General features: G+C 39.7%; 4 protein-coding genes and 1 long non-coding RNA gene across 7 annotated transcripts; 2 read left to right on the forward strand and 3 right to left on the reverse strand.

The window, feature by feature from the left end:
• Positions 1–412: 412 nt before the first annotated feature.
• LOC125559060 lies at positions 413–5,265 on the reverse strand. Of its 3 annotated transcripts, none has more exons than XM_048720911.1 (13): positions 4,146–5,263; positions 3,927–4,067; positions 3,591–3,807; positions 3,376–3,487; positions 3,177–3,292; positions 2,882–3,048; positions 2,736–2,799; positions 2,573–2,644; positions 2,253–2,461; positions 1,969–2,160; positions 1,824–1,845; positions 1,595–1,746; positions 413–755 (listed from the first exon to the last, which is right to left on the reverse strand). In XM_048720911.1, exons 1-13 carry the CDS (start codon positions 4,224–4,226, stop codon positions 609–611), a joined length of 1,692 nt encoding a protein of 563 aa, XP_048576868.1. In that variant the 5' UTR covers positions 4,227–5,263; the 3' UTR covers positions 413–608. The 3 variants fall into 3 exon arrangements, with proteins under 3 accessions (XP_048576868.1, XP_048576870.1, XP_048576869.1); XM_048720912.1 differs by lacking the exon at positions 413–755 and adding an exon at positions 1,301–1,519 and having other exon boundaries at positions 4,146–5,259; XM_048720913.1 differs by lacking the exon at positions 3,927–4,067 and having other exon boundaries at positions 4,146–5,265.
• Positions 5,266–5,495: 230 nt separating this feature from the next.
• Positions 5,496–8,666, reverse strand: LOC5500685 (cyclin-dependent kinase 10). The gene is made up of 3 exons (XM_001622045.3): positions 8,008–8,666; positions 7,418–7,589; positions 5,496–7,040 (listed from the first exon to the last, which is right to left on the reverse strand). Exons 1-3 carry the CDS (start codon positions 8,362–8,364, stop codon positions 6,427–6,429), a joined length of 1,143 nt encoding a protein of 380 aa, XP_001622095.2. The 5' UTR covers positions 8,365–8,666; the 3' UTR covers positions 5,496–6,426.
• A 76-nt stretch (positions 8,667–8,742) lies between these two features.
• On the forward strand, positions 8,743–22,389 carry LOC5500689 (RING finger and SPRY domain-containing protein 1). The gene is made up of 17 exons (XM_048720914.1): positions 8,743–9,081; positions 9,385–9,437; positions 10,424–10,536; positions 10,775–10,931; positions 11,090–11,148; positions 11,238–11,304; positions 11,629–11,763; positions 12,225–12,235; positions 12,308–12,412; positions 12,767–12,824; positions 13,150–13,235; positions 19,135–19,246; positions 19,583–19,682; positions 19,821–19,895; positions 20,650–20,727; positions 21,597–21,701; positions 22,197–22,389. The coding sequence occupies exons 1-17, from the start codon at positions 8,885–8,887 to the stop codon at positions 22,318–22,320; spliced, it is 1,635 nt and encodes a 544-aa protein (XP_048576871.1). The 5' UTR covers positions 8,743–8,884; the 3' UTR covers positions 22,321–22,389.
• On the forward strand, positions 14,523–18,899 carry LOC125559059. Its single transcript, XM_048720910.1, has one exon. The coding sequence runs from the start codon at positions 15,876–15,878 to the stop codon at positions 18,663–18,665; it is 2,790 nt and encodes a 929-aa protein (XP_048576867.1). The 5' UTR covers positions 14,523–15,875; the 3' UTR covers positions 18,666–18,899.
• Positions 19,063–19,675, reverse strand: LOC125559061. Its single transcript, XR_007306311.1, has 2 exons — positions 19,539–19,675; positions 19,063–19,290 (listed from the first exon to the last, which is right to left on the reverse strand). It is a non-coding gene; the product is annotated as an uncharacterized LOC125559061 (long non-coding RNA).
• Positions 22,390–23,890: the final 1,501 nt, after the last annotated feature.

A 23,890-nucleotide genomic window follows, 5' to 3' on the forward strand; every position in this document is an offset into this window, starting at 1 on the left:
TACTGAGCGGATGTTTCTTTATAAATAAAAGCTTTTTTAAACAAATGGGTTTCAAGCGGTACATATGCGGCAACAAATATACGGCAACAAATTTGATGAACAGTTAAAAATCCCGTGCATAAAACCAAGGTTAATCCCCGCGTTCTTATAAATAGCGCTTAATAATTTAGAACCACCACCCACCCCCTCCCCCTGAAACCACTACCCACCCATCTCCCGCCCCCCCTAAAATTCGCCCCCATATCAAACATATTCCCCACGGATAGTGTCCTTCGTTCGCTGTGCCTTATATGGTCATATATGCCCATATTTAGAAGTACTGGAGTTTCCCCTTTCGCGCTTCTCCAACAAACATGGCGGCAAACACTGATTCCCTAAAGACTCGTAGTGGAAGAATTATAAAGAAACCGGATCGCTTGGTCAAATATTTAGACCATTCCTCAGTTGATACGTACGTGAAAGAAGAGAAAGAGGAAGAAGAAAAAGTCTGGGAGATAGAGAGAGTTTTAAACGTTGAGGGAGACTATGCCTTTGTGAAATGGAAAGGCTACAGCGATAGATATAATTCTACGGTTTCTCTTTCATTGAATCCGCAGTTGTCATGCTATTTAGCCGTGAATGCTGGGAACCCCGACAGTAGTGAGGTAGCAAGAGAAAAGCTTCCCATTCTTTGCTCCGAGGATAAGGAATTGTGGCTGATTCGACATGCACTGTTCGATGAGCTCCAATTTCGTACACCCGAGAATGACACGGGACTCATTCGGAGAGTACAAGTGAAAGTCCCACTTTCAAAGGGGGGTTTTTCCGCTTTGTTTGGTAAAGGGACATTTTCTTTTGCTACCTCACGAAAGCTGGATTTTTCAGGGACCCGTAATATTCGGTTCCCGTGCACTGCTGTCGAGTTTGGCACCGTTATTGGTACGGAGTTTATGGCTCGGCAACTGCCAGATTCGAGTACCATATGTGAAGTTGACTCATCTTCGAAGATGTGGATATCATGAGGATACGAGCTAAGGATTAATTATGATCATAGTTCGTGCCCCCGTTGTACTTACATCTCTGAATATGGGTCAGAGGAAGAAAGGCCTAGTATGTGTCGACCGCTAGAGCGCAAGTATCCCCCGCTGAGCTTTTTGGAGATCAGCTTCGTACGGCGTAGACGGAATATGCTTCACAACTATGGCTCGGTAAGTTAAAATCTCTCTATATAAACTAATTGTTGACATCTGTTTCAACCGATTTCACTGTATTTCCAGTCGAAAATAAAGAGGGGGAATTTAGATCCAGGGAATGATACAGATTGTTTTGATGGTTTTAATGCCTTTATATAATAATGTGGGTACAAATAGTTATACAAGTTATAAATAGTGATATTTACAACAGTAATAAATAGCACCAAAAATATAATAAATAAATAAATACATTTTTTTCTTTGTCTTCACTGCTTTTGATATTTTCTCTTGACCCTTTCCAAATTATTTTCCCTACTGAACAGTTTTCTGTTTTCCCTCTCCATGATCTATAGAGATAAAAATACACAGTTGTAGCAAGCGATTAGTCTAGATAACATGACGTTTTTTTCACTTGGAATTACCTGTACAGTGTAGTTGCTATTTTTCCCCCCTTTCTGGCTACCCCTGTGGAATGTCTTGTTCTGCATGTGGTTTTTCTTTTCCACTGTCTGGCAATTGAACTGGTGGATCGTGCCATGAATCTCCAAAAATTGGGGGACATGATAAACAAGAACTGTAGAGAAAAAAATGCATAAAATTACTTGGTCTCGGAGATCCCAAGTCAATTAAGGAATCTCATTTTAATCTTACCATGTATATATGGAATTACATCCTGTGGAGAGATAAAAGAAAGCACAATTAAAATAATATATCTACTTGTTATTTTTTCAGTGACATATGATCAAATGAGGCTTGTGTCCTGCCAGTTCAACTAACCACAGGGATGTAGAATTACCTCATCAAACGTGGCCTTTCTAAATTTGGTTCCCCATTGGCGGGCCTTTTCTTGAAAAGCATCTGCTCGAAGATATGCTTCATCTCCAGGATTTGCCCCAAGAGCATCAGTGAGGACCATCAAACTTTTCCACACTTGTGTCAGCTCTGATATGCTAAGAATTGTTTTCTCACAAGTGGGAGTGGACGATGGCTACAAAACACAAAGCAATTGTTAAATTAGCTTTATACACAGTAGTATCCTGGGTGTGCTGGTCTTTTTTATAATGAAAATAAAAATCATACCTCAAACACTATGTTGTTGCGGTCAAGATGATCCTTGAGTGTGGCACGTAGGAAGTCCTTGGTGCCTGTCGACCTCAGATGGAACTTCCTACATTCCTCCACTAGCTGGGCTTTGGTCAGACAGTCAAGGCTGGTGATGGACTTGTTCTCCATGTCTCCTAGGAAGGCATGGATATCAAGCCCCCTAATGATAGTTTCCAAACCATCACCTTTATAAGGAAAAGAGGATTCAAAGAAAATAAATAACGAAACTTTATAGTAATTTCATATTAGTTTCAGTTATTATAACAGTCTTTTCTATTAGTCAGTTATTTACTTACAATCCAAAGAGCTCCACTTGGTTGTGGTTTTGCCACTGTCATCCTGGACATCATAGAAACAAAACCTCACACCTGCAAATACAATATGGCAAGAAAACAAAATGATAATCACCATAAGACATCCCCTATACCCATTTACCCTATACATGAAATTTTTATTTACCCAAAGCTTCTATTGCTTCTTCCATGGCTTTTTTAACATTCTGCTCTATAGCCCAGCAAGCAACCTAGAAGTTTAATATATACCAGGAACTTTTTTAAAAAATGGCTCAATGGAGATTTGAATTTGTTAAATAAGCATAATTTTACCTGGTTGAGAAGTTTTCCCATGATCCTCAATTTGAGGTGCAGGGTGTCGGGTATGACCTTGGTAAATTCAATGTCCACGAGAGGTAAACATTGAACTCCCTTGGCATTTGGACACCCAACACGTGCACGGCACTGGTTTAAGGTTCTGGTTATGGGCCATTGTGGGACTGAAATTTTTATCAAATTTATCTAGTTATTTATAATATAGCTGACAATGGAATAATTCATAAAAACAAAAATCATTTAATTCATTACATAACATTCATTATATAAGTAACAAAATTAAAAAACTTACTAGAAAAGTCTCTGATCATCCTTTTGCTGCATTCGCACCAAATGCAGAAGTACAAGGCACAGGGACTATTAATTCCGAGAATACACGCCATGAACTTCCAGTCAGCACACATCACCCTTAAAAAAAGGGATAAAAGTTACATATGTCCTGTTTAATGCCAGATCATAAGATTATTGGTTGCAAAAAAAATGAAACCTACCAATCAATAGTGTATTCAAGGCCATTAACAAGAATGCCAGTTCTCCCTAGGGCCTTCATCTCATCAAAAACCCCTCTCAAGGTCGCCTTTAGGATGTCATATGACTCCTTGCCTATAATAAAAAGTGTTCACAGATATATGGCTTTAGTTGACTATATCATTAGGAAGATTTGTTCTCGCTTACAGCTGCAATAAATTAGCTGCAACCAACTCACCATCATATATAGATATACAGTATTCCCTTTCTGGGCTTCTTTTAACAGAGTTTTCTGCTGGAAAGCAGAAGGTTGTCATAACACTCCCAAGTTTTTTGGTGGTTTTTCTACCATCACCAGAAAACCAAAGGGTTATAACATTGCCCCCTGCATTTCCAATGACATCTGAACTATAACTTAGAATGTCCTTGATGGATCTTGAACATCCTTTTGCATTCTGAAAGGAGAAACTTTGTTTAATGAATTATTGGGTTTGTACAGTATTTGCTTGTTTTAAAGGATGCAAAATGTGCTGTGCACAAAGCAAATCAGAATTAAGACTATCAACAGACTAACCCCTTCAAATTCTGTAATAGGAATGATTGCATTTTGAGCTTTTCTCTCTTTCTGTATCCCATACAGTGATGGCAAGCTGGACCCAGCTACCATCTTTAGCTCATGGTATGCTGAGTCAGAAACATCACCATCATCTTTGGCCTGAGATTATAAAAATAATCTAAATATAGAAAAAATAAGAAACCTACAGTACTGTACATGTACTTCTATAATACCTACCTTGAGAGCTCTTTGGATCTTTTTATGGTCAATCTCCTCAGGCTCAACCCTCTCATTGAAATGTAGGGCAAAACTGACCATACCAACTTCAAGTTGAACCTAGAGATAAGGAAACATTGAAATGTAGGGCAAAACTGACCAACTTCAAGTTGAACCTAGAGATAAGGAAACATTTTATGATAAACAAATGCCATTATAACAGAATTGGTAAATTTAGGTTGTTTCCATGTGTACAAAAATTCTAAACAAACCTCAACAACTTTCCAATCTGTTGGAAGCTTCTCAAATTGCTTCTCAAGCCATTTTTTAATCTCTGACTTTTTGTGAAATTGAGCTTTTGGCTCAAGGTCACAAAAAGGCTTTCTCGGCTGAAGAAAGGGCTTTTTTTCCTTGCCTAGCTCCTTTCTCATGCCATCTCTCTCTTTGACAACATCAGCGAGTCGATGTTTTAGCTCTGACAGCTGATTCTCGAGCTCTTCGATTCTAGAGTCCCGAGAATCACACAGCCCGATTTCACGGACTTGAGGTAGTGTGTAAGCCAATCTTTGTTTTTTCAATGGCGGATCTTGTGTAAAATTAGTCAAATACCCTTGCACCATCATTTTAGTAGATATCTATCATGAACAAGCAAACGAGACGACTAAACTTTTGAACCTCTTCCCGCCTAAGTTTACCGAGATTCTGCAAGATGATCCCCAAAAAACAACCCGTGAAGATTATCTAGATAAGAATTGCGCCAAAATTATACAAACAAAAAACGGAAATATTAGAAAGGAATACTTAGCTTCTCGTCCTTCGGGTGTTTCTGTACTCTTCAGCATCAGGATCACACAAGGACGTAGTCGATTAAAATACCTACGAGGGCTTTTTTCCACAAGTTAGGCTGGCAGAAGAAAGATCTAGCCCCTACAGGGGTATTTGATGAGAAAAATAGGTATTTTTCGCTTCTATAAGCAGAAATCTCAGGTTAAATAGCCCTGTTTTCCAAAAATAATCGCTCTTCGTCCGCCATCTTGGATAGCTCAGAGAAAACCCATTTGTAATTTGCCAGGTTACACAGCTCCTAGTCTCAGTCTCTAAAAAAGCGGCCGAGCGAGTTTGAATAACACCAAAAGTTTGATATGCACTTATGGGACGACTCCGCCGTCCCTGAAAGTTATTCAGTTATTCAGTGCACGCAAATCGACCAATAAATAGATTAATTTCGTTCCTCGGGGAGCGTTCAGTGCTAAAAAGCATAGTTGAATACAATTACTTTCTCACCGATAGAGGCTTTGACTCACAGTAGTTACCTTTTTCCTGGGAGACTTTAAGAGCTTGAAGTTTTGTTGTCTGCTTGGTTATTTTCTCTTGGATTGAGCTCAACAGAGCGGTAATGGAGTTCTCATGACTTGCTCCGTAGTAGTTGTGCACCACCACACAAGTTTCCTTAGTCGTGGTTTTGGCACCCACCTCGACTTCAGTGCCATAGAAAACGCCTCCGAGCAGGAGCAGACCCAAGCTCAACTTCACCACACTTTTCATAGCTTCTCAAGGCTCTGTTAACTTTTACGTCTTTGTCTATTTGAGGAAAAATCTAAAGTGAGCCAAAAGCACTAGCATTCTATTCATCCATCGCTAACAAGAAAAATGAGCGAAACGCCCAACTGAAGAACGCGCACCGATTGGTTTAAAACAATAAAGAGTTAGTTTCTGAATGGCAAGGTAACCAAAGGCAACTACTAGCTTTAGTAACAATTCAATTGCAACTTCGTGGCTAGACATAGGAGGGATCCATCATTGGTTTGATATCTTGGTGAAGGGGGTTTCATTCTCCTATGGAAAATGTTGAGATTATGGACGCTCTATAAAGACAGAATCCTCCTAATTTACTTATTTTAGAACTTTTTTAGCATGCGTTACTAGTTCTAGAAACAATTCATCTCAGAGCATGCAAAGCATTTATGAGGGGCCTCAAAGCCCATAGAGTGCATCTACGGGGATTTAAATCTGTTTTTCTTTTTCCAACAATGCTACTTTCATAAATTCAAGTAAACTAATTTCGAAAAACCATGTTGGCAAACCAAATTCCTGTGTTACATAGATTTCTGGCAGAAGTCCCCTATTTGTTGTAGCCAAGTAAGATAGCTGTAATTCAAACAGAATCACAATTAGATACATTTACTTTTAATTTAAAAAAATATACAATGAACGGGACAATTCTGTGCATATATACAGTATACAGAACCAGTGCAGGAAAGGCAGTTACCCCAGCCCTTTGGGAACTATTACTTCTATGCAACTAGACTTTACGCTTCTTAGCAGTTCTCTGCAGATCAGGGCCAAACAAGTCTCTGCTAATTCTGCCTCTTGAATGTGCTTTGTCTTTTTTCTCCACTCCCTCAGTGGGTGATCTGTTCTTGAAATTTCTATGCTCAGGGAATGTAGGCATCATGTCTGCATCGACTGGGAGGGGCTTTTCCACAAAGTAAGAACTCTGTAGGCTCTCTGCTGCAGTTGCACGTTTACATGGATCGTACATCAACATGTAGTTGAGTAACGACAGCCCAGCTTGGCTAACCCATGAGAACTTATGCTTTAGATTATTATAAGGCTGGTGTTTTAGGGATATACTCTTCACCCCTGGTAAACTTGAGTACCCAGGCCATATATGATCATTAGGAGTTCCTAGAAGGTCCACTATTAGTTGTAGCTGGTTGATTTCAGATTTGCCTGCAAGGAGAGGCTTGTTGCCTAGCAACTCTCCAAAGATGCAGCCGACAGCCCACATGTCAACAGCAGTGGTGTGGACTTTTGCTCCCAGGAGTAGCTCTGGTGACCGATACCACAGGGTGACCACTACAGGTGTCATGGGCTTGTAAGGGTAACCAAATGTTCGGGCTAATCCAAAGTCAGCTTAAAAAGAAAAGAAAATATCTAAATCATCAAGAACATTCCTGCAAGCAGGCTAGTGTGTTTCCAAGGCTAAATTAATGTTTGGAGACCAGAGTTAAAATAAAAATAGTGAATACATAGTTTTGTTTAGGTGCATATCAAACCTTCTGAAAAAAGTCTTACTAGTCATACTATCTATCTATACATACTATCATACTACATGTCCTTATGTAAAGTTCATATGATTTTTATGGATGTGTGTGTGTGGGGGGGGGGGGGAGCAAATTGCTAACTAAATTTGATGTCTCTGTGAAACAACAACAAATAAAAAGGGTGGTCTAAATTTTTAAAGAAATAAATAACTTTCTGATTATCTTTTTCAATTCCTGGTAACTCACCTATCTTTAGTACACCTTTCCCTGTCAGTAGAAGGTTGGATACTTTGAGATCTCTGTGCACAATAAAATGTTCATGAAGATATTTTGTCCCTTCAAGGAGTTGAATCATAAGACATTTTATCTGTGCCTCAGAGAATGGACAGGACATGTTGTCTAGAAGACTTGCTATATCCTGTATAAAAAAAGACTTATCAATGTCATTTACATTCTCAGCTGCTTTAAGCTGGGGAGTTTAAATGTCTTCCAACTTTTTTCTAATACATTTTAGAAGCCTATTTCTATTGTAATGTTATATTCAAAGGATAGGTTCCTTTTATACAGACACACATGATTTATTCCTAAATTGACCTGGTTTATAGCCGAAATAGTTATTGCACAACCTCAGACAAAATCCCAAATCCTTGTTTCATTTGGGAATAGCACATAGTCAGTCAACGATCAAAACCAATCAATGGCTTTAATGTTTTCACTATTGCCTCATAAACCATTAGACTGCGATTTACTATATTGCCAGACGAAAAATGGATTTGAATTCTTGGCATTCCCGCAACAATAAATTGGGCTACAAAAACTGACCAGTGTTAGCTTACCTGTTCACAATACTCCATCGACAAAAACAAACTATCGAGGTGCTTTCCTACAACCACTTCAAGAAGCTGTACGATATTTTCATGTCTGAGGTTCAACAAAAGAGTAATCTCCCTCAACCCGCTGATAGGAATACCGTCCCGCTCTTGTTCCATACGAACTTTTTTTAACGCGACAATTTTCCCTGATTTTGTATCCTTCGCACGATACACAATACCATAGGTCCCTTCACCTATTCGATTGAGTTTTTCAAACTCTGCAACTGGCCGACAGCTACCGAACATGTAGCGCTCTGGAATCGTCTTCTTTTCGCCCCCTTTGAGTGAAGCCAGCTGAATTATCTCGTCCTTTGTCGACATTTTGATAAACAAATTTGGTAATTATTTATGTTGAAATATCAATTTGTCAGAATAAAGTATTTCGTCATTGTAGTATGCGTGAATTTCATAAGAGGATTGCAACGAAAGAAGTCGAACATTTTTCACATCTAAATATGGCAAATCAAGGCAGGCGTTCCTTGTACTCGATCCAGTACATTTAGGCCTTGCGTAGCTTTGGCGTCCGTTTGAAAGCTCTTGTATACGTGCCATCTCAAACATACCATTGTATGATGATCAATGTTTTTCTTTCTTTTTTTCTATTTTTCAAAATAAAAATAAATAAATAATAATAAATGTCTTTTTTAAACATTCTATACTAGAGCATGATGGGAATGATTCGAAATTCATTCCGCTTGCCACACTGAAGGCTCACCTATTTCCTAGCAAAACATTTCAACGTCCGGAAACTAAATAACTACAAAGACTTATTTATCAAACCTTTCTTTTAAATGAAGTCTTTAAGAACAGAAAAGAAGTGTTGAGGATCCTCTCATCATTGATGGGCATCTGTTGCTGTAAATATGATGGCAATTCGCGTGAAAATAGCTTTCTTGATGGTGATCTAAATGGGAGAATTTGTCATGACAGCCAAGCCTCAGATGGCGGGGTTCGATCCAAAGCCGGCCAAAAACATGTGATCGGGACTGATGCTCTAGTTTTGGATGCGCTTAATGCCCTCAGAAAGCTTACAGATAAGTAAGAAGTCCTTGTGTTTCGTTATTTTATAATTTACAAGACCTAAGAGATATTATTTAAAAGACCGCTATCATTTGAACTTTAAAATGAGACCCAACCTTTCATAATTGCATGTGGAAGATTTTTTACGGTCATCGGTCATTTTCTGATATGGGAAAGCTGAAGTTTCTGATAGTGATGATACATTATCATCTGATGAAAACGATACGATCTAATTACTTTTTGTGTCTATCCCAAAAAATGTCCCCTAATTCACCCAGTTTCTAAAATGTAACTTAAGTTATAAACCTTTTGTGTGTTCAGTGATGAAGAACCGCCAGAGTGTATGACTGTTTTGCACTTCCTTGCTGAAGAAGGTATATATATTAATATTTTCTTGAATACAATAGCCATATACTAATCTTGATACTCCTCTCATAAAAAAATCGTGAGGATGTCATCATGTCTTGGCTTGAAAAGCCTGACTATTTTTAATGCTTAAAAATATATTTTTGTTGTTATCAGATTTTTTTCTCAAAACTGTGACATTTAATGCCAGAGATGTTCATCCCTTAGGTCCAATAAATAGATCTTTGAAAGCACAACTAGAATATTGCAATAAATCAGGAAGTTCGCCTTTAAATTGCTAGCAAACCCATTTTAACAATTAGAACATTTGAATGTCTACTTAATACTTGAACTTTGTTTTTCTTTGAATAGAAAAACACACAGTGTAAGCAAGTGAGCATTTCTCTCATTGAGCATATTCAAAATGTTTAAGGAATCATTCATCAGACCTCCTTCAACAAACAAACAGACAAACTTTAACGATTCCAATCCCGTGCTGCTCAAGTTATTACTGGCTCAAACTATACAATTCGCTCAATAGATATTCTTAATCAATTAAATTGGCCAACCATTGAGGCAAAATCGGTTTTAATATACAAGGTTCTGAATAACCAGTCAGCCCCATATTTAAAAAATCAATTTATCATGAAAATAAGTGATTGCGATAAAAAATATCATCTCAGAAATATCAATAGAGATCTAGCACTCCCTAAGCCGAAGACAATTTTTTTAAAATGTAGTTTCAATTACAGCGGTGCCATGCTTTGGAATAGCCTCTCAAAGGATGCTAAATAAGCTTTATTGCTCTCACACTTCCAGAGAGTGATTTCTAATGCTTAGACCTATTGTTTGGCTATGCTATTCAAGCTCTATGTTATCTAATTGTATTTTATTACTTTTTTGTATTGTAACTGTCACACTGGTTAAATAAAGTTGTACCTGACCTACCTGACCTTATGGCACACAAGACTCCTTCAATTTTTTTTACAAAAAAATTATGTTTTTTTTTTTGTAGAAGATGGATGGCTGGAAGTTGTGAAGTCATGTATTTTTGCCATACCTTTAGAAGACTCTCTTGGTTCAGCTGTGGTATCTTTTCTTTTGGATGAGTGTCCACTCCCAACAAGGGTGAGTTACTGAACAACTTCTAAATGGAATTTAATCTTTTAGCAATAAGAGTTCTTCCCGCCTGACTTATGGCGATAATGGTTAGATTGTGATGATAATGTTATGATTTCAATCATCATGATGAAGTGATGGTTGGTATAGTTGTAGTAAAAAAGATGCTGATGAGTCATTGTGATGGTAGTGATTAAAATAGTTATGTGATAATGACAATGTTGTTGATGATGTGATTTTTTCGTAGGATGCAATCAGTTTATTAGTGACACGGCTGAACTTAAGCAAGACTTCTAGTAAGATTGAACTTCAGACGCGCACCAGCAAGAGGAGTAGTGCCCTTGAGCCTGCAATATGTAGGAACCTAGCTGCTGTGTTGGCTTGTTTAGCAGACAAACTGGCTGGTAAGGAGAACTGGCTGTGCCCATTGGCAGACGGCTTGACTTTATTCAAGCTCTACCAACTCTCTATGTTACGTGAGCTTACAATGCCAACTCTGTATTGTTATCTGAACTGACAAGTATCAAAGAAAAAATATATACTTTATCTGTTTGATCTATAGGTCCAATGAGCATTGCTTTGTTAAGTGCGGGTACCCTTGAGTTTCTACTGGAAAGGCTGGTAGGTTTATGCTTGTTTGATACCTTTTTCCCTTTCACCATAACAATGAGGTAATGTTTACTAAACTAACAATGCTTTGTGTCTCTTAGAGTATCACAGAGCATCCTGCTGTTACACTGTTTTCAATTCTTGCACTAGAAAAGTTTGCTCAAACAAGTAGGTTTGTACATAAGTGTTAAGAACTCAATTGAAAATTACTCAAGGATGGTTCTTACTATGTAGGATGACAACACAAGTGCATGTAAATTTTCAATTCTTACTTGAATGCAAGAGAAAGTGTATTTGATTGCAACTGCTATATTTTCTTGTGCTTGCATTTGAACAATCCTCACTCTCTTGTGTTCTGCGTTGCCCTTGTGTCCTATTCTCACTTAAGTTTTGTTTATGCAAAGTTTTGTTGGGCTTGCTCTTGTACTTGCATCCCTGTGAGAATTATTTGACATCAAGTGCTGACAGTCTAACCAATGTGTTCTTCTCCAGGTGAAAATAAGCTGACTATTCAAAAGAGTGGGATAGCTGACAGGCTCTGGTTGCTAGAGAAAGAGTTCATCCTCAGTACTGATCACTTAAAGCACCAGGTTGGGTTTTGTGCTCAGTGGCTTCTTGATAATACATGTAAGTCATACTCAATGTCCATGTTCAGTTAGAGTGTTAGGGGATGCGATGGTTCTAGGTATTTTAAAAGCTAAATATTGAATTTGGAACCTCACATAGAGTGGTTTTCAAAAACCTTTGAAATAAGTTTATTTTATAGTACAAATATACACTTTGTATTTGTTCTCTTTTGTTTTGGCTTGGCTAATTACACTTTAACAGATAACAGTTTGTTGCATGGGATTTTGAAAACCACTCTATCATTGGCATAAACTATATTACCAAGGTACTAGAAGCAGGTAGGTACATGTAATGTATTCTGACAAACTATGTTTCTGCAGCCCTTCCCTTACATTCCCAATTGTTTGCCAACCCCTCCTGTTTCACCCTCTTCCCCAAATGAACAAATGATTTGCTGTCCTCTTTTCTTGGCTAATATACATTTTTCTTGTTTCCATGTTCTACTATCTTGGTACTTCAAGTCTCGTATACCGTAAGTACCAAGTATGTAAAACTCGCCATATTTCCTGGTTTGCCCATTTTTACCTTCATATCTTTTTTACAGGGGCGGCCATATTCATATAAAAAGGTAGATGTGTCTCAGATAAAAGCTATGCTGAACAGCAATGACGTCAGTGAGTATCTGAAGATCTCGCCCACAGGACTAGAGGTATGTATTGAACAGACATCAAGATTTTGATCTAATCAAAGAAAATCAAAATCACTATAAACTGTACCAGAGGTATACAGGACCATGATTATTGTAATATGAAATCTTCTTTGGACAAACTCAATGAATAATTATGTCCATGCAATGGACACTTTTTTTCTCTTCCTAAGATGTTCATAATACAGTATAGAATCAACGTGTCTTGTGTATGAGCACAGCCAGCTAGGCTATTTGTATAGATATACTGCAAAATTAGGGCCAGGTTCATAGGCTTTAGGGCCTAGGTTCATAGGTTGGGTCTATGGGGGGCTTACCGGATCTATAAAGAATGTCTGTTTTTTGTTGTTGTTGTAGGCACGCTGTGATGCTGCATCATTTGAAAGCGTACGTTGTACCTACTCTGTCAACACAGGTAAGAAGAAATGCATTTTAATGTCATGTCACTTGCTAGACAAGTTCCATTGTATTTATAAGTTGTGTGTGGTACCTTGCGTTGCTACATTATTTTGAGGCCATTGCTCATTTTGTGTAGGTGTTTGTTATTTTGACAGTGTTAAATGTACATAGCATAACATTGTGTTACTATGCCATGTCACTTAATATCAGGGGTGTTTATATTTGTTATGTATTTGGTGCCATAAAGATGTATGGTATTATGAACTTTGTCTAGTGACCACAACATTCAGTGCAGCACCATACCATATCACACCATACTAAACCATTTCCATGTGGGTTAGGGGTATGGTATTATGAGGTTTGTCTACTGACCGCCGGAGTGATGCAAATTGGATGGGCAACAAAAGACAGCAAGTTCCTCAATCACGTAGGGTATTTTCTTAGTAATTTTTCATTTATTCTCACTTTATCTTGTTTGTCAGGATGGCTATGGTATTGTGTGACTTTATCTTGTTTGTTAGGATGGCTATGGTATTGTGTGACTTTATCTTGTTTTTGAGGATAGCTATGGTATTGTGTGACTATCTTATTTGTCAGGATGGCTATGGTATTGTGTGACAATTTTGTATGTCAGAATAGCTATGGTATCGTGTGACTTCTGTTTGTTTGTCAGGATGGCTATTGTATTGTTTGACTTGTTTGCATGTCAGGATAGCTTTGTTAATGTGTGAACTTTGTTTGTCAGGATGCCTATGGTATTGTATGACTTTTTGTTTGTCAGGATGGCTATGGTATTGTGTGACTTTATCTTGTTTGTCAGGATAGCTATGGTATTGTGTGACTTTATCTTGTTTGTTAGGATGGCTATGGTATTGTGTAACTTTTGCTTGTATGTAAAAATGACTATGGTATTGTGTGACTCTCTTGTTTGTCAGGATGGCTATGATATTCTGTGACTTTATCTTGTTTTTCAGGATGGCTATGGTATTGTGTGACTATTTTGTATGTCAGGATAGCTATGGTATTGTGTTACTATCTTATTTGTTAGGATGGCTATGGTATTGTATGACTTGTTTGCATGTCAGGATAGCTTTGTTAATGTGTGAACTTTGTTTGTCAGGATGCCTATGGTATTGTATGACTTTTTTTGTTTGTCAGGATAGCTATGGTATTGTGTGACTATCTTATTTGTTAGGATGGCTATGGTATTGTGTGAATTGTTTGGATGTCAGGATGGCTATGGTATTGTGTGACTTTTTTTTGTATGTCAGGATAGCTATGGTATTGTGTGACTATCTTATTTGTCAGGATGGCTATGGTATTGTATGACTTGTTTGCATGTCAGGATAGCTTTGTTAATGTGTGAACTTTGTTTGTCAGGATGGCTATGGTATTGTATGACTTTTTTTGTTTGTCAGGATAGCTATGGTATTGTGTGACTTTATCTTGTTCGTTGTGATGGCTATGGTATTGTGTGACTTTTGCTTGTATGTAAGAATGACTATAGTATTGTGTGACTTTATCTTGTTTGTCAGGATGGCTATGGTATTGTGTGACTATTTTGTATGTCAGGATAGCTATGGTATTGTGTGACTATCTTATTTGTCAGGATGGCTATGGTATGGTGTGACTTTTGTTTGTTTGTTAGGATGGCTATGGTATTGTGTGACTTTCTCTTGTTTTTCACGATGGCTATGGTATTATATGACTATTTTGTATGTCAGGATGGCTATGGTATTGTGTGACTTTATCTTGTTTGTCAGGATAGCTATGTTATTGAGTGACTTTTGCTTGTATGTAAGAATGACTATGGTATTGTGAAACTTTATTTTGTTTGTCAGGATGGCTATGGTATTGTGTGGCGTAATCTTGTTTGTCAGGATGGCTATGGTATTGTGTGACTTTATCTTGTTCGTTATGATGGCTATGGTATTGTGTGGCTTTTGCTTGTGATCAGTAGCACAATCATGGCACCATTTTAGCAAAAACAACAAACTGTCGCACAAAATAGTATATATCTCTCTCAGTTCTTATGCTTTTCACATGAAACTTTTTATAATTGTAGTCCAATAACCAATTTACAAGACCAAGGAAAAAATATTATATTTCTGAGTAGACATTTCTTGACAAAAATCTAGAAATTTAATAAACACAGCAAATTTAGAATGTAACGCGTTACATTTCCGGTCTAACACCGCATCACAAAATAACATTTTAGTTAAATTTTCTTAAAGGCTTTGAAAAAATCTGCTAAATTGAACCGACATAAATAAGGATAATAATATAACAAACATATACAAGTAATTTTAAACAAATTCATTTATTGTATTTGCAGATATTAAGATTTACAAAATATCGATGATGCGTCTAAACAGCATGTAACGCTCGTGTTATTAACAAACCTGCTCCACAAATAATGACCGATTTTAGGTACTATTAAAACAAATGTGATAAACTAAATTTTAATTTTATGATGGGCAACAAATAAACTCCTTGTAAGCGAAGTTTTCAGACAATCCACCAAATAGTTTTTGCGAAAAAAAGACAACCAATAATTCGGAAACACTTTCTGTTACATTGAAAATGAGTTTAATTTTACACCATCGCAATCACAAAACACAAAATTTAGTAATAGTACTTTTATCAAACGGTACTCACTACGACATCCCCGCTTTGGGCTTGTGTTTAGCCGACATCCCTAAAGATTTCAGCCGAATTGCAATAGTTTTGAGCGAGAAAATCAAATTTCAATGATTCGGAAACACTTTTGTGCATTATTACAGTGCTCACAAAGCGTAACGAGCGTTACAGCTGGAAGAAAACGCGAAGAAAAACTGCTAAAATGTTTCAAAATATTGTCTCTGCTTGCTTCTTTCCTCGTCCTCGAAGACTTCCACGAGATCACATGCCTAGAACAATAGATTTATGGGGGTCCCAGCACAAAATGCAGGGGTTTTGTGCGTCATAAGTTAAAAATAAACGCCCGCGGGTATTGCACAGAGAGTGCGTAGCACGTGTAGTCGGTCATTCGGCAACACAATACACAAGCTAACCTTTGAATATTCATATGGAAAATCCTGTTTCACGTAAGCAAGCTGCAGCACTCAAGAAAAAAGAAATAAAAAGGGCAAAAGACAAAGATTACTACGAGAAAAATCACAACAAGAAAATAGCTCAAGTAATCGAGCGGCGAAAAGCGAGACGAGAGGAGACAAAAGGCAAGTCACGAACAAGAACGGAAATAAAGAAAGCTGCGTCAAAGAAGAGACGCAAAGAACAACGAGCTACCGCCAGAGAAGAACTTGAAAGAAAAAGACAAATAGCAAGAGAAAAGACAAGGGAAAGGGTCCGTAGATACCGCCAGAAAAATAAGGAAGAACAAGGACAGGAGAAAAAAATTTTGCAGAACACTGGGGAGAGATTCAAGAACCGCACGTCCAAAAAACGTGTTACTGACAAGGTCAAAGATAAACTTCCGCAAACTCCCGAGAAAAAAGCCGAAGTACTAGAAACTTTGATAAACAGCCCGAGAACAAGAAAAATACTTTCCAGGCAAGGGGTAGTGAAAACTCCAGAAGAAGAAAAAGAAAGTAACACGTTGAAAGCCCTCGCGTCGGACATCTCTGAAGGTTTGAAACACGTCAAACGTTCGGGATCGAACGAAAAACGCGCTGCCTACAAAGCACTTAAATCACTTGCTTTTGGAGATAATATAAAAAAGTCGAGAGCAAAAAAGTCCCTAGGAAAGTTAGTCGGCCTTAACGAAAAGAGCATCAGTAAAGCCATCAAAACAAGGGAGGAGATTTTAAAGGGAGAAGGAGAAAGCTGGCTTTATGTAAAAAGAAAAACACGACGAGATGCGCTCCCAGAAGAAGACGTTGAAAAAATTTACTGCTTCTGGGCCAGTTCGGCTAGTCGTCCTACAGGAGACAAAAGTGACTTTGTGAAAAACAGAGTTGGCAAAAAACAGTATTTAACCCACCCCAAGCATGTTCTCGAAACGAGCCAAACGGAGGCTTTCCAGGAATTTGCGAAGCTTCACCCTGAAGTAAAAGTAGCGCAACGCAAATTCGAGATGTTAAAACCTTACTTTGTAAAACAAGCAAGAGAAAGGGACAGAAAATCTTGCCTTTGCAGAAAACATGTCGAAACGAAAATTCTTTTCGACGCATGTATGAAGTTTCGAAAGGGTGTGGTCAAGACGACGGGAAACGAGAGCGAAGAGTCGCCCATTTTCAAAACGTTGACAGAAGCGGCTGATGCAACCTTATGCTCAAAGGAAGATGGGATAGAGCACCATAAAATCGAGTGCTTGGAGCGAGATTGCAACAGATGCTCTGTGGAGAAAATAAAACTACTTCCAGAGGAGTCTAGCAATGAAGGAAGTGTTTGTTGGTCTAGGTACGAGTACCTACCCACTGGAAAATTCCTTGCCAATGGTCAAGAGAAAAAGAAGATAGCCTTGGTCCCCAAAGAAACACCACCCTCAGAAATGTTTACATATTTCAAAAAGCTTTTGGAAGCCTATCCCCTGCATTCATTCATGGCTAAATGGCAACGTGAGCAACTTGATAATCTTTTGGAACACTTGCCACTTGGCCATGTCGTGTGCATTCACGACTATTCTGAGGGGTATGCGTGTCGCCAGCAAGATGAGATCCAATCAGAGTTCTTTGACGTAACCAAGGCTTCTCTACATGTTACCATCTTACATCGCCATGCTGTTGAAAGTAAAGACGGGATCACAAGCACAGAGGCTGAGCCACACTTGATCAAAGAGCACTTGTTTGTGGTTTCCGATGATCCGACGCAAGACCATGACAGTGTGCACAAAGCCCAAGAGCTTATTCATGATTACCTGGTCAACGATGTGGGCTATAGCATTGAGCTCTTGCATGAATTTACAGATGGGTGCGCAGCACAATATAAGTCACGACACTGCATTGGAGATTTGTCATGTTCTCTGGCAGATTTTGGATATCCCATCCAAAGAAGCTTTTTCGAAACCTCCCATGCTAAAGGAGAGCAAGATGCTGCTGGCTCTCATGTAAAGCAGAAAACCAGCCAAGCCGTCCTACGCAGAAAAGCTAAAATCAATTCTGCAAAGGACATGTATGCTTATCTGGTTGCAAACTTTACAGAGCCAGCAGCAACTAGCTATGCTGCTCGTAGAACGGCTACCCAGCTGACGCGCCGTGTTTTCTTTTATGTTCCTGCAAAAGGAGAGGGTGCAGTCTCCAGGAACCGTGATGGGCGAAAGTTCAAGGAAGCAAAGGGCATAAGAAAATGGCACTGTGTCAAGACACTTCCCCAGCAAGAGAAGGTCCTAGTACGGCATCGGACATGCTACTGTGTGAGCTGCATTGTGAAAGATGAAGATTCATGTACCAATAAGGCATGGCTTGATGAGTGGAAAGAAGTGACTATCCCTAGAGATGGTTCAGTTGCTATCACTCGTCAAGCCACAGAGCAGCCTGCTCTTGAACATGATACAGCATCACACATGGCAGATCTGGCTGCGTGCGGCAGCACTGTTGCCATTGAGGCTGAAGGTGATAGAATGTACGATTTCTATCTCCTCAAAGTCACGTCAGCAGGTGTTGAGGAGCTAGAACATGACTACACTGATGATTACCACAACACTGCACTGAGAGGAGAGTCTGTCTTGAAAGGGCATTTTTATCTCCGTGATAATATTCATGACATGACTTTCACCTTAAACGAAAAACGGATTGCAGTTGTTTATGCGGCCACTGTCCGCCATATTTGTGGTGACCTCCCCACTAAGAAAAGAGGCAAGAAACTTATTTACAAGCTTCCATTGAAGGAAAATGAAGCCATCCTTGCCATTCTTTGAGAAAAGTGACATTTTAAAGTATTTAGTGTTACTTATACTGTATTCTGTGTGATATTGTAGTGGGAGCCACACCCGCAAAGCATTGTGGGTAAAACACAAAAAATCACAAAAATCATGAAATAATGTAAAATATGAAATAATTTCAACTGTTTGTCAAAACATACTTCATAATTAGCCTGTAGAACCTTTGAATAGGGAAATTAAAGCATTTTGGTTTTTTAACCTAGTGTAACACAAAATGGATAGGTGACTGTGCTACTGATCTGTGTGTAAGAATGACTATAGTATTGTGTGACTTTATCTTGTTTGTCAGGATGGCTATGGTATTGTGTGGCTTTTGTTTGTTTGTCAGGATGGCTATGGTATTGTGTGATTTTATCTTGTTTGTCCGGATGGCTATGGTATTGTGTAACTTTATCTTGTTTGTCAGGATGGCTATGGTATTGTGTGACTTTATCTTGTTTTTCAGGATGGCTATGGTATCGGTGACGATGAATACTCGTGTGCTTATGATGGATGTCGGCAGCTCATCTGGCACAACGCTAAAAGCACGCCGCATAGCCACAAACCTTGGAAGGCAGGTCAGTGAAGCGACACTCACACATGCACAAGCCCATAATAGCACCTACATAAATCAAAATTGTTGGACGCAAGGTAAACAGGATAACATGGCACTTTGTATGATTACATCCCCTGGAAAGGGCTAAACAATTTCCTGGAAGAAGTTTATGCAGCATTCAAATCATCTGGAAGTTTAAAATATCATCAACACAATTGCATGCCTTCAGCAATGTTAGAACGACGATTTTACACAATCACATATCCCATAAAGGAGGCTATAGAAGGCAGCCATAATTTTTCAGACTCACTGACCCACTTTAACAAAGTCATGAACATTCTGCTATCTGTCCACTCAGGCGATGTGCTTGGACTTCTGCTTGATGTGGCGAGAAGAAGGGTGCAGTTCTCACTCAATGGAAATGCCATTCAAAGAGACTTCAAAGCTGCACCGACACAGTAAGCGCTCGTCGCTCTCATACGGCCACAGCTAAACTAGGACAGTGTTGTGGAATCGTTTTTAGTGCACTTCACTCTGCTATAGTTCTGTGTACTCAAATGCCCCGTACCAGAGGTATCTGACTTACTTTTTTACAGGTCTGGCTTCTTTGCTGCAGCTAGCTTCATGTCATTTCAGCACTGCATCTTTAACTTTGGATCGGAACCCTTTAAGTAAGCATATGAATGCTACGATACTAATAGTCCAGCCTGGACTATAAAGCCCCGTGCAAACTGCGCCAGCACAAGCCAGCATTGCTGGCGGACTCTTGCTCGAATGACCACAAAACAAAAGAAATGTCAGAAAGTCCATTCCCCATTCTGACATTTCCTTTGTCCTATAGTCAGTCAAGCGAAAATTCGCCAGCAAAGCTGGCAGGTGCTTGGCGCAGTTTGCACGGGGCTTAAAGTCGCATTGTCACCAGTTTACTTCCGGTCGATTACCTAACAATATCCGATGATTTTTAGCAGAAAACGCGAAAAATATTTCAAAATATTGAAAGCAGTGTGTCTATTGGAAGTTTCTTTGAGGATGTGATTGATAATTTAGAGCGGATGGCCTGTTAAATATTTCGGATTCGAATAGATTCTTGTCTTTTAACGGTTGAGGTTTCTGTCGGACCTCCGGAAGTCAACTGGTGACAATGCGGCTTTAAGGGAGGGTTCAGGGGTTTGAATATATATAATGACATCACTTTCTTTCCCATAATGCTATATGCCACAGTGCTACATTGAATTTTATATTTCCTTAAAAACATACAGTATGAGAAAATAGAGTAAAAAACTGTATCTTGCTGGTGGTATTATTGTGGGAATAAAAACTTTTCCTAACGACCTATCACTCACTGATGTACAGTATCCGTTCGTCTGCACACATGCGCTAAGCTAGGGTTATTGCGTTTCAACTTTTGATGATTGTTTCTTCTAGGTTCCCACCAAGTGTCCCGTTCAAGTCATTCAATGACTGTGCTGACATGAGCGATGACGAAAAAATTATTTTACCGAAGTAAGCACAATTCACTCAAGTGGACGTCTCACTGTCACGTGCTAATCTCATGAACAGTGTATAACTGTCACGTGCTTGTCATGTGAAAAGTGTCTAACTGCTTATCGTATGAGCGTCTTACTGTCACGTGCTCTTCACGTGAACAGGGTATAACTTTCACGTGCTAGTCACGTGTGAGCATCAGAGTCTTAACTACCACCATCCTCAGGAACCCAGACCGTTAAGGCTTAACGAGGCGCTGGGTTCCCGAGGATGTACTGGCTCATGCTAGCCACATGAACAATGTCTTACTGCCATGTGAACAATGTCTTACTGCTACGTGCTAACCATGTGAACAATGTCTTACTGCCACGTGCTAACCATGTGAACAATGTCTTACTGCCACTTGCTAGCCATGTGAACAATGTCTTACTGCCACTTGCTAGCCATGTGAACAATGTCTTACTGCCACTTGCTAGCCATGTGAACAATGTCTTACTGCCACGTGCTAGCCATGTAAACAATGTCTTACTGCCACGTGCTAGCCATGTGAACTATGTCTTACTGCACGTGCTATCCATGTGAACAATGTCTTACTGCCACGTGCTAGCCATGTAAACAATGTCTTACTGCCACGTGCTAGCCATGTGAACAATGTCTTACTGCCATGTGAACAATGTCTTACTGCCACGTGCTAGCCATGTGAACAATGTCTTACTGCCACGTGCTAGCCATGTGAACAATGTCTTACTGCACGTGCTAGCCATGTGAACAATGTCTTACTGCCACGTGCTAGCCATGATTGTTGTATTCAACATGACTGGTATTTACTGCATACACCCAAAGGCTTGCAAGCCATGTGCCATGTGCTAAGTATATTGCGATCACAGGCACTTGAAGATTGCGGCCATACGTCAGGAAAGTGTGTCTGGTGAGCCTTGCAAAATCTGCTTCGAAAAGGAGGCTGACACGAGATTGGATCCCTGTGGACACAGGTAAACCATAAATAAAATACCTACCTTCAATGCCCTGGAAAATAACACAAGAAATAACACAATTTTCACTCTTCAATTGCTTTAATTTAATATTATATTAATTATATCTAAAATCATGCACGTTCTATATTATGTTTAACAATCGAATCCTAATATTTTGAACACCCAAAGAAAATACAGTCGAAGTTCTCTGAGCGACCACAATTTTCAATTTCCGGTGATCGTTAACGAGAGGTTTGGCCGTAGTTTCCATGAGCTTGAGTTTCCATTAGCTTGAGTTTCCATGAGCTTGAGTGTATGCGAGTTTGAGTTATCGAGGGGAAAATGTATATAAGTTTGAGTTGTAAAGAAAAGTACTTGAAGGGAAATAGAGGTTTCCCTTGTCATATATTTCTTGTCAGGTTAAACAAATCTGAGAAATTTTAAAAATAAGAACTTTAATCTTAGCTCCTTCACTCGCCCTTGCCCATCTAAACTAACTTTCCTTTTATGTAGGGAAATTTGCATGCCCTGTGCCCTTCAAGTCATGGAATGCCCTATCTGCCGCCAACAAATTACACACAAAATACTGGAGCGGTCAGAACCTAACTCCCCTGTCGACAAGTTACCGCCAAGATGACATCACTTACACTATCCTAGGTGCCCCCCTCCCTAGAAAATAAGACCTATCCTAGGTGCCCCCCCTCCCTAGAAAAAAAAAGACCTATCCTAGGTGCCCCCCTCCCTAGAAAATAAGACCTATCCTAGGTGCCCCCCTCCCTAGAAAATAAGACCTATCCTAGGTGCCCCCTCCCTAGAAAATAAGATCTATCCTAGGTGCCCCCCTCCCTAGAAAATAAGACCTATCCTAGGTGCCCCCCTCCCTAGAAAATAAGACCTATCCTAGGTGCCCCCCTCCCTAGAAAATAAGACCTATCCTAGGTGCCCCCCTCCCTAGAAAATAAGACCTATCCTAGGTGCCCCCCTCCCTAGAAAATAAGACCTATCCTAGGTGCCCCCTCCCTAGAAAATAAGACCTATCCTAGGTGCCCCCCTCCCTAGAAAATAAGACCTATCCTAGGTGCCCCCCTCCCTAGAAAATAAGACCTATCCTAGGTGCCCCCCTCCCTAGAAAATAAGACCTATCCTAGGTGCCCCCTCCCTAGAAAATAAGACCTATCCTAGGTGCCCCCCCTCCCTAGAAAAAAAGACCTATCCTAGGTGCCCCCCTCCCTAGAAAATAAGACCTATCCTAGGTGCCCCCCTCCCTAGAAAATAAGACCTATCCTAGGTGCCCCCTCCCTAGAAAATAAGATCTATCCTAGGTGCCCCCCTCCCTAGAAAATAAGACCTATCCTAGGTGCCCCCCTCCCTAGAAAATAAGACCTATCCTAGGTGCCCCCCTCCCTAGAAAATAAGACCTATCCTAGGTGCCCCCCTCCCTAGAAAATAAGACCTATCCTAGGTGCCCCCCTCCCTAGAAAATAAGACCTATCCTAGGTGCCCCCCTCCCTAGAAAATAAGACCTATCCTAGGTGCCCCCCTCCCTAGAAAATAAGACCTATCCTAGGTGCCCCCCTCCCTAGAAAATAAGACCTATCCTAGGTGCCCCCTCCCTAGAAAATAAGACCTATCCTAGGTGCCCCCCTCCCTAGAAAAAAAAAGACCTATCCTAGGTGCCCCCCTCCCTAGAAAATAAGACCTATCCTAGGTGCCCCCCTCCCTAGAAAATAAGATCTATCCTAGGTGCCCCCCTCCCTAGAAAATAAGACCTATCCTAGGTGCCCCCCTCCCTAGAAAATAAGACCTATCTTATGTGCCCCCCCTCCCTAGAAAAAAATACCTATCCTAGGTGCCCCCCTCCCTAGAAAATAAGACTTATCCTAGGTGCCCCCTCCCTAGAAAATAAGACCTATCCTAGGTGCCCCCCCTCCCTAGAAAAAAAAAAGACCTATCCTAGGTGCCCCCCTCCCTAGAAAATAAGACCTATCCTAGGTGCCCCCCTCCCTAGAAAATAAGACCTATCCTAGGTGGCCCCCTCCCTAGAAAATAAGACCTATCCTAGGTGCCCCCCTTCCTAGAATATAAGACCTATCCTAGGTGCCCCCCTCCCTAGAAAATAAGACCTATCCTAGGTGCCCCCCCTCCCTAGAAAAAAAAGACCTATCTTAGGTGGCCCCCTCCCTAGAAAATAAGACCTATCATAGGTG

The sequence above is a fragment of the Nematostella vectensis genome, chromosome 13, assembly GCF_932526225.1.
Source record: "Nematostella vectensis chromosome 13, jaNemVect1.1, whole genome shotgun sequence".
In the NCBI taxonomy this organism is placed as follows: Eukaryota; Metazoa; Cnidaria; class Anthozoa; order Actiniaria; family Edwardsiidae; genus Nematostella; species Nematostella vectensis.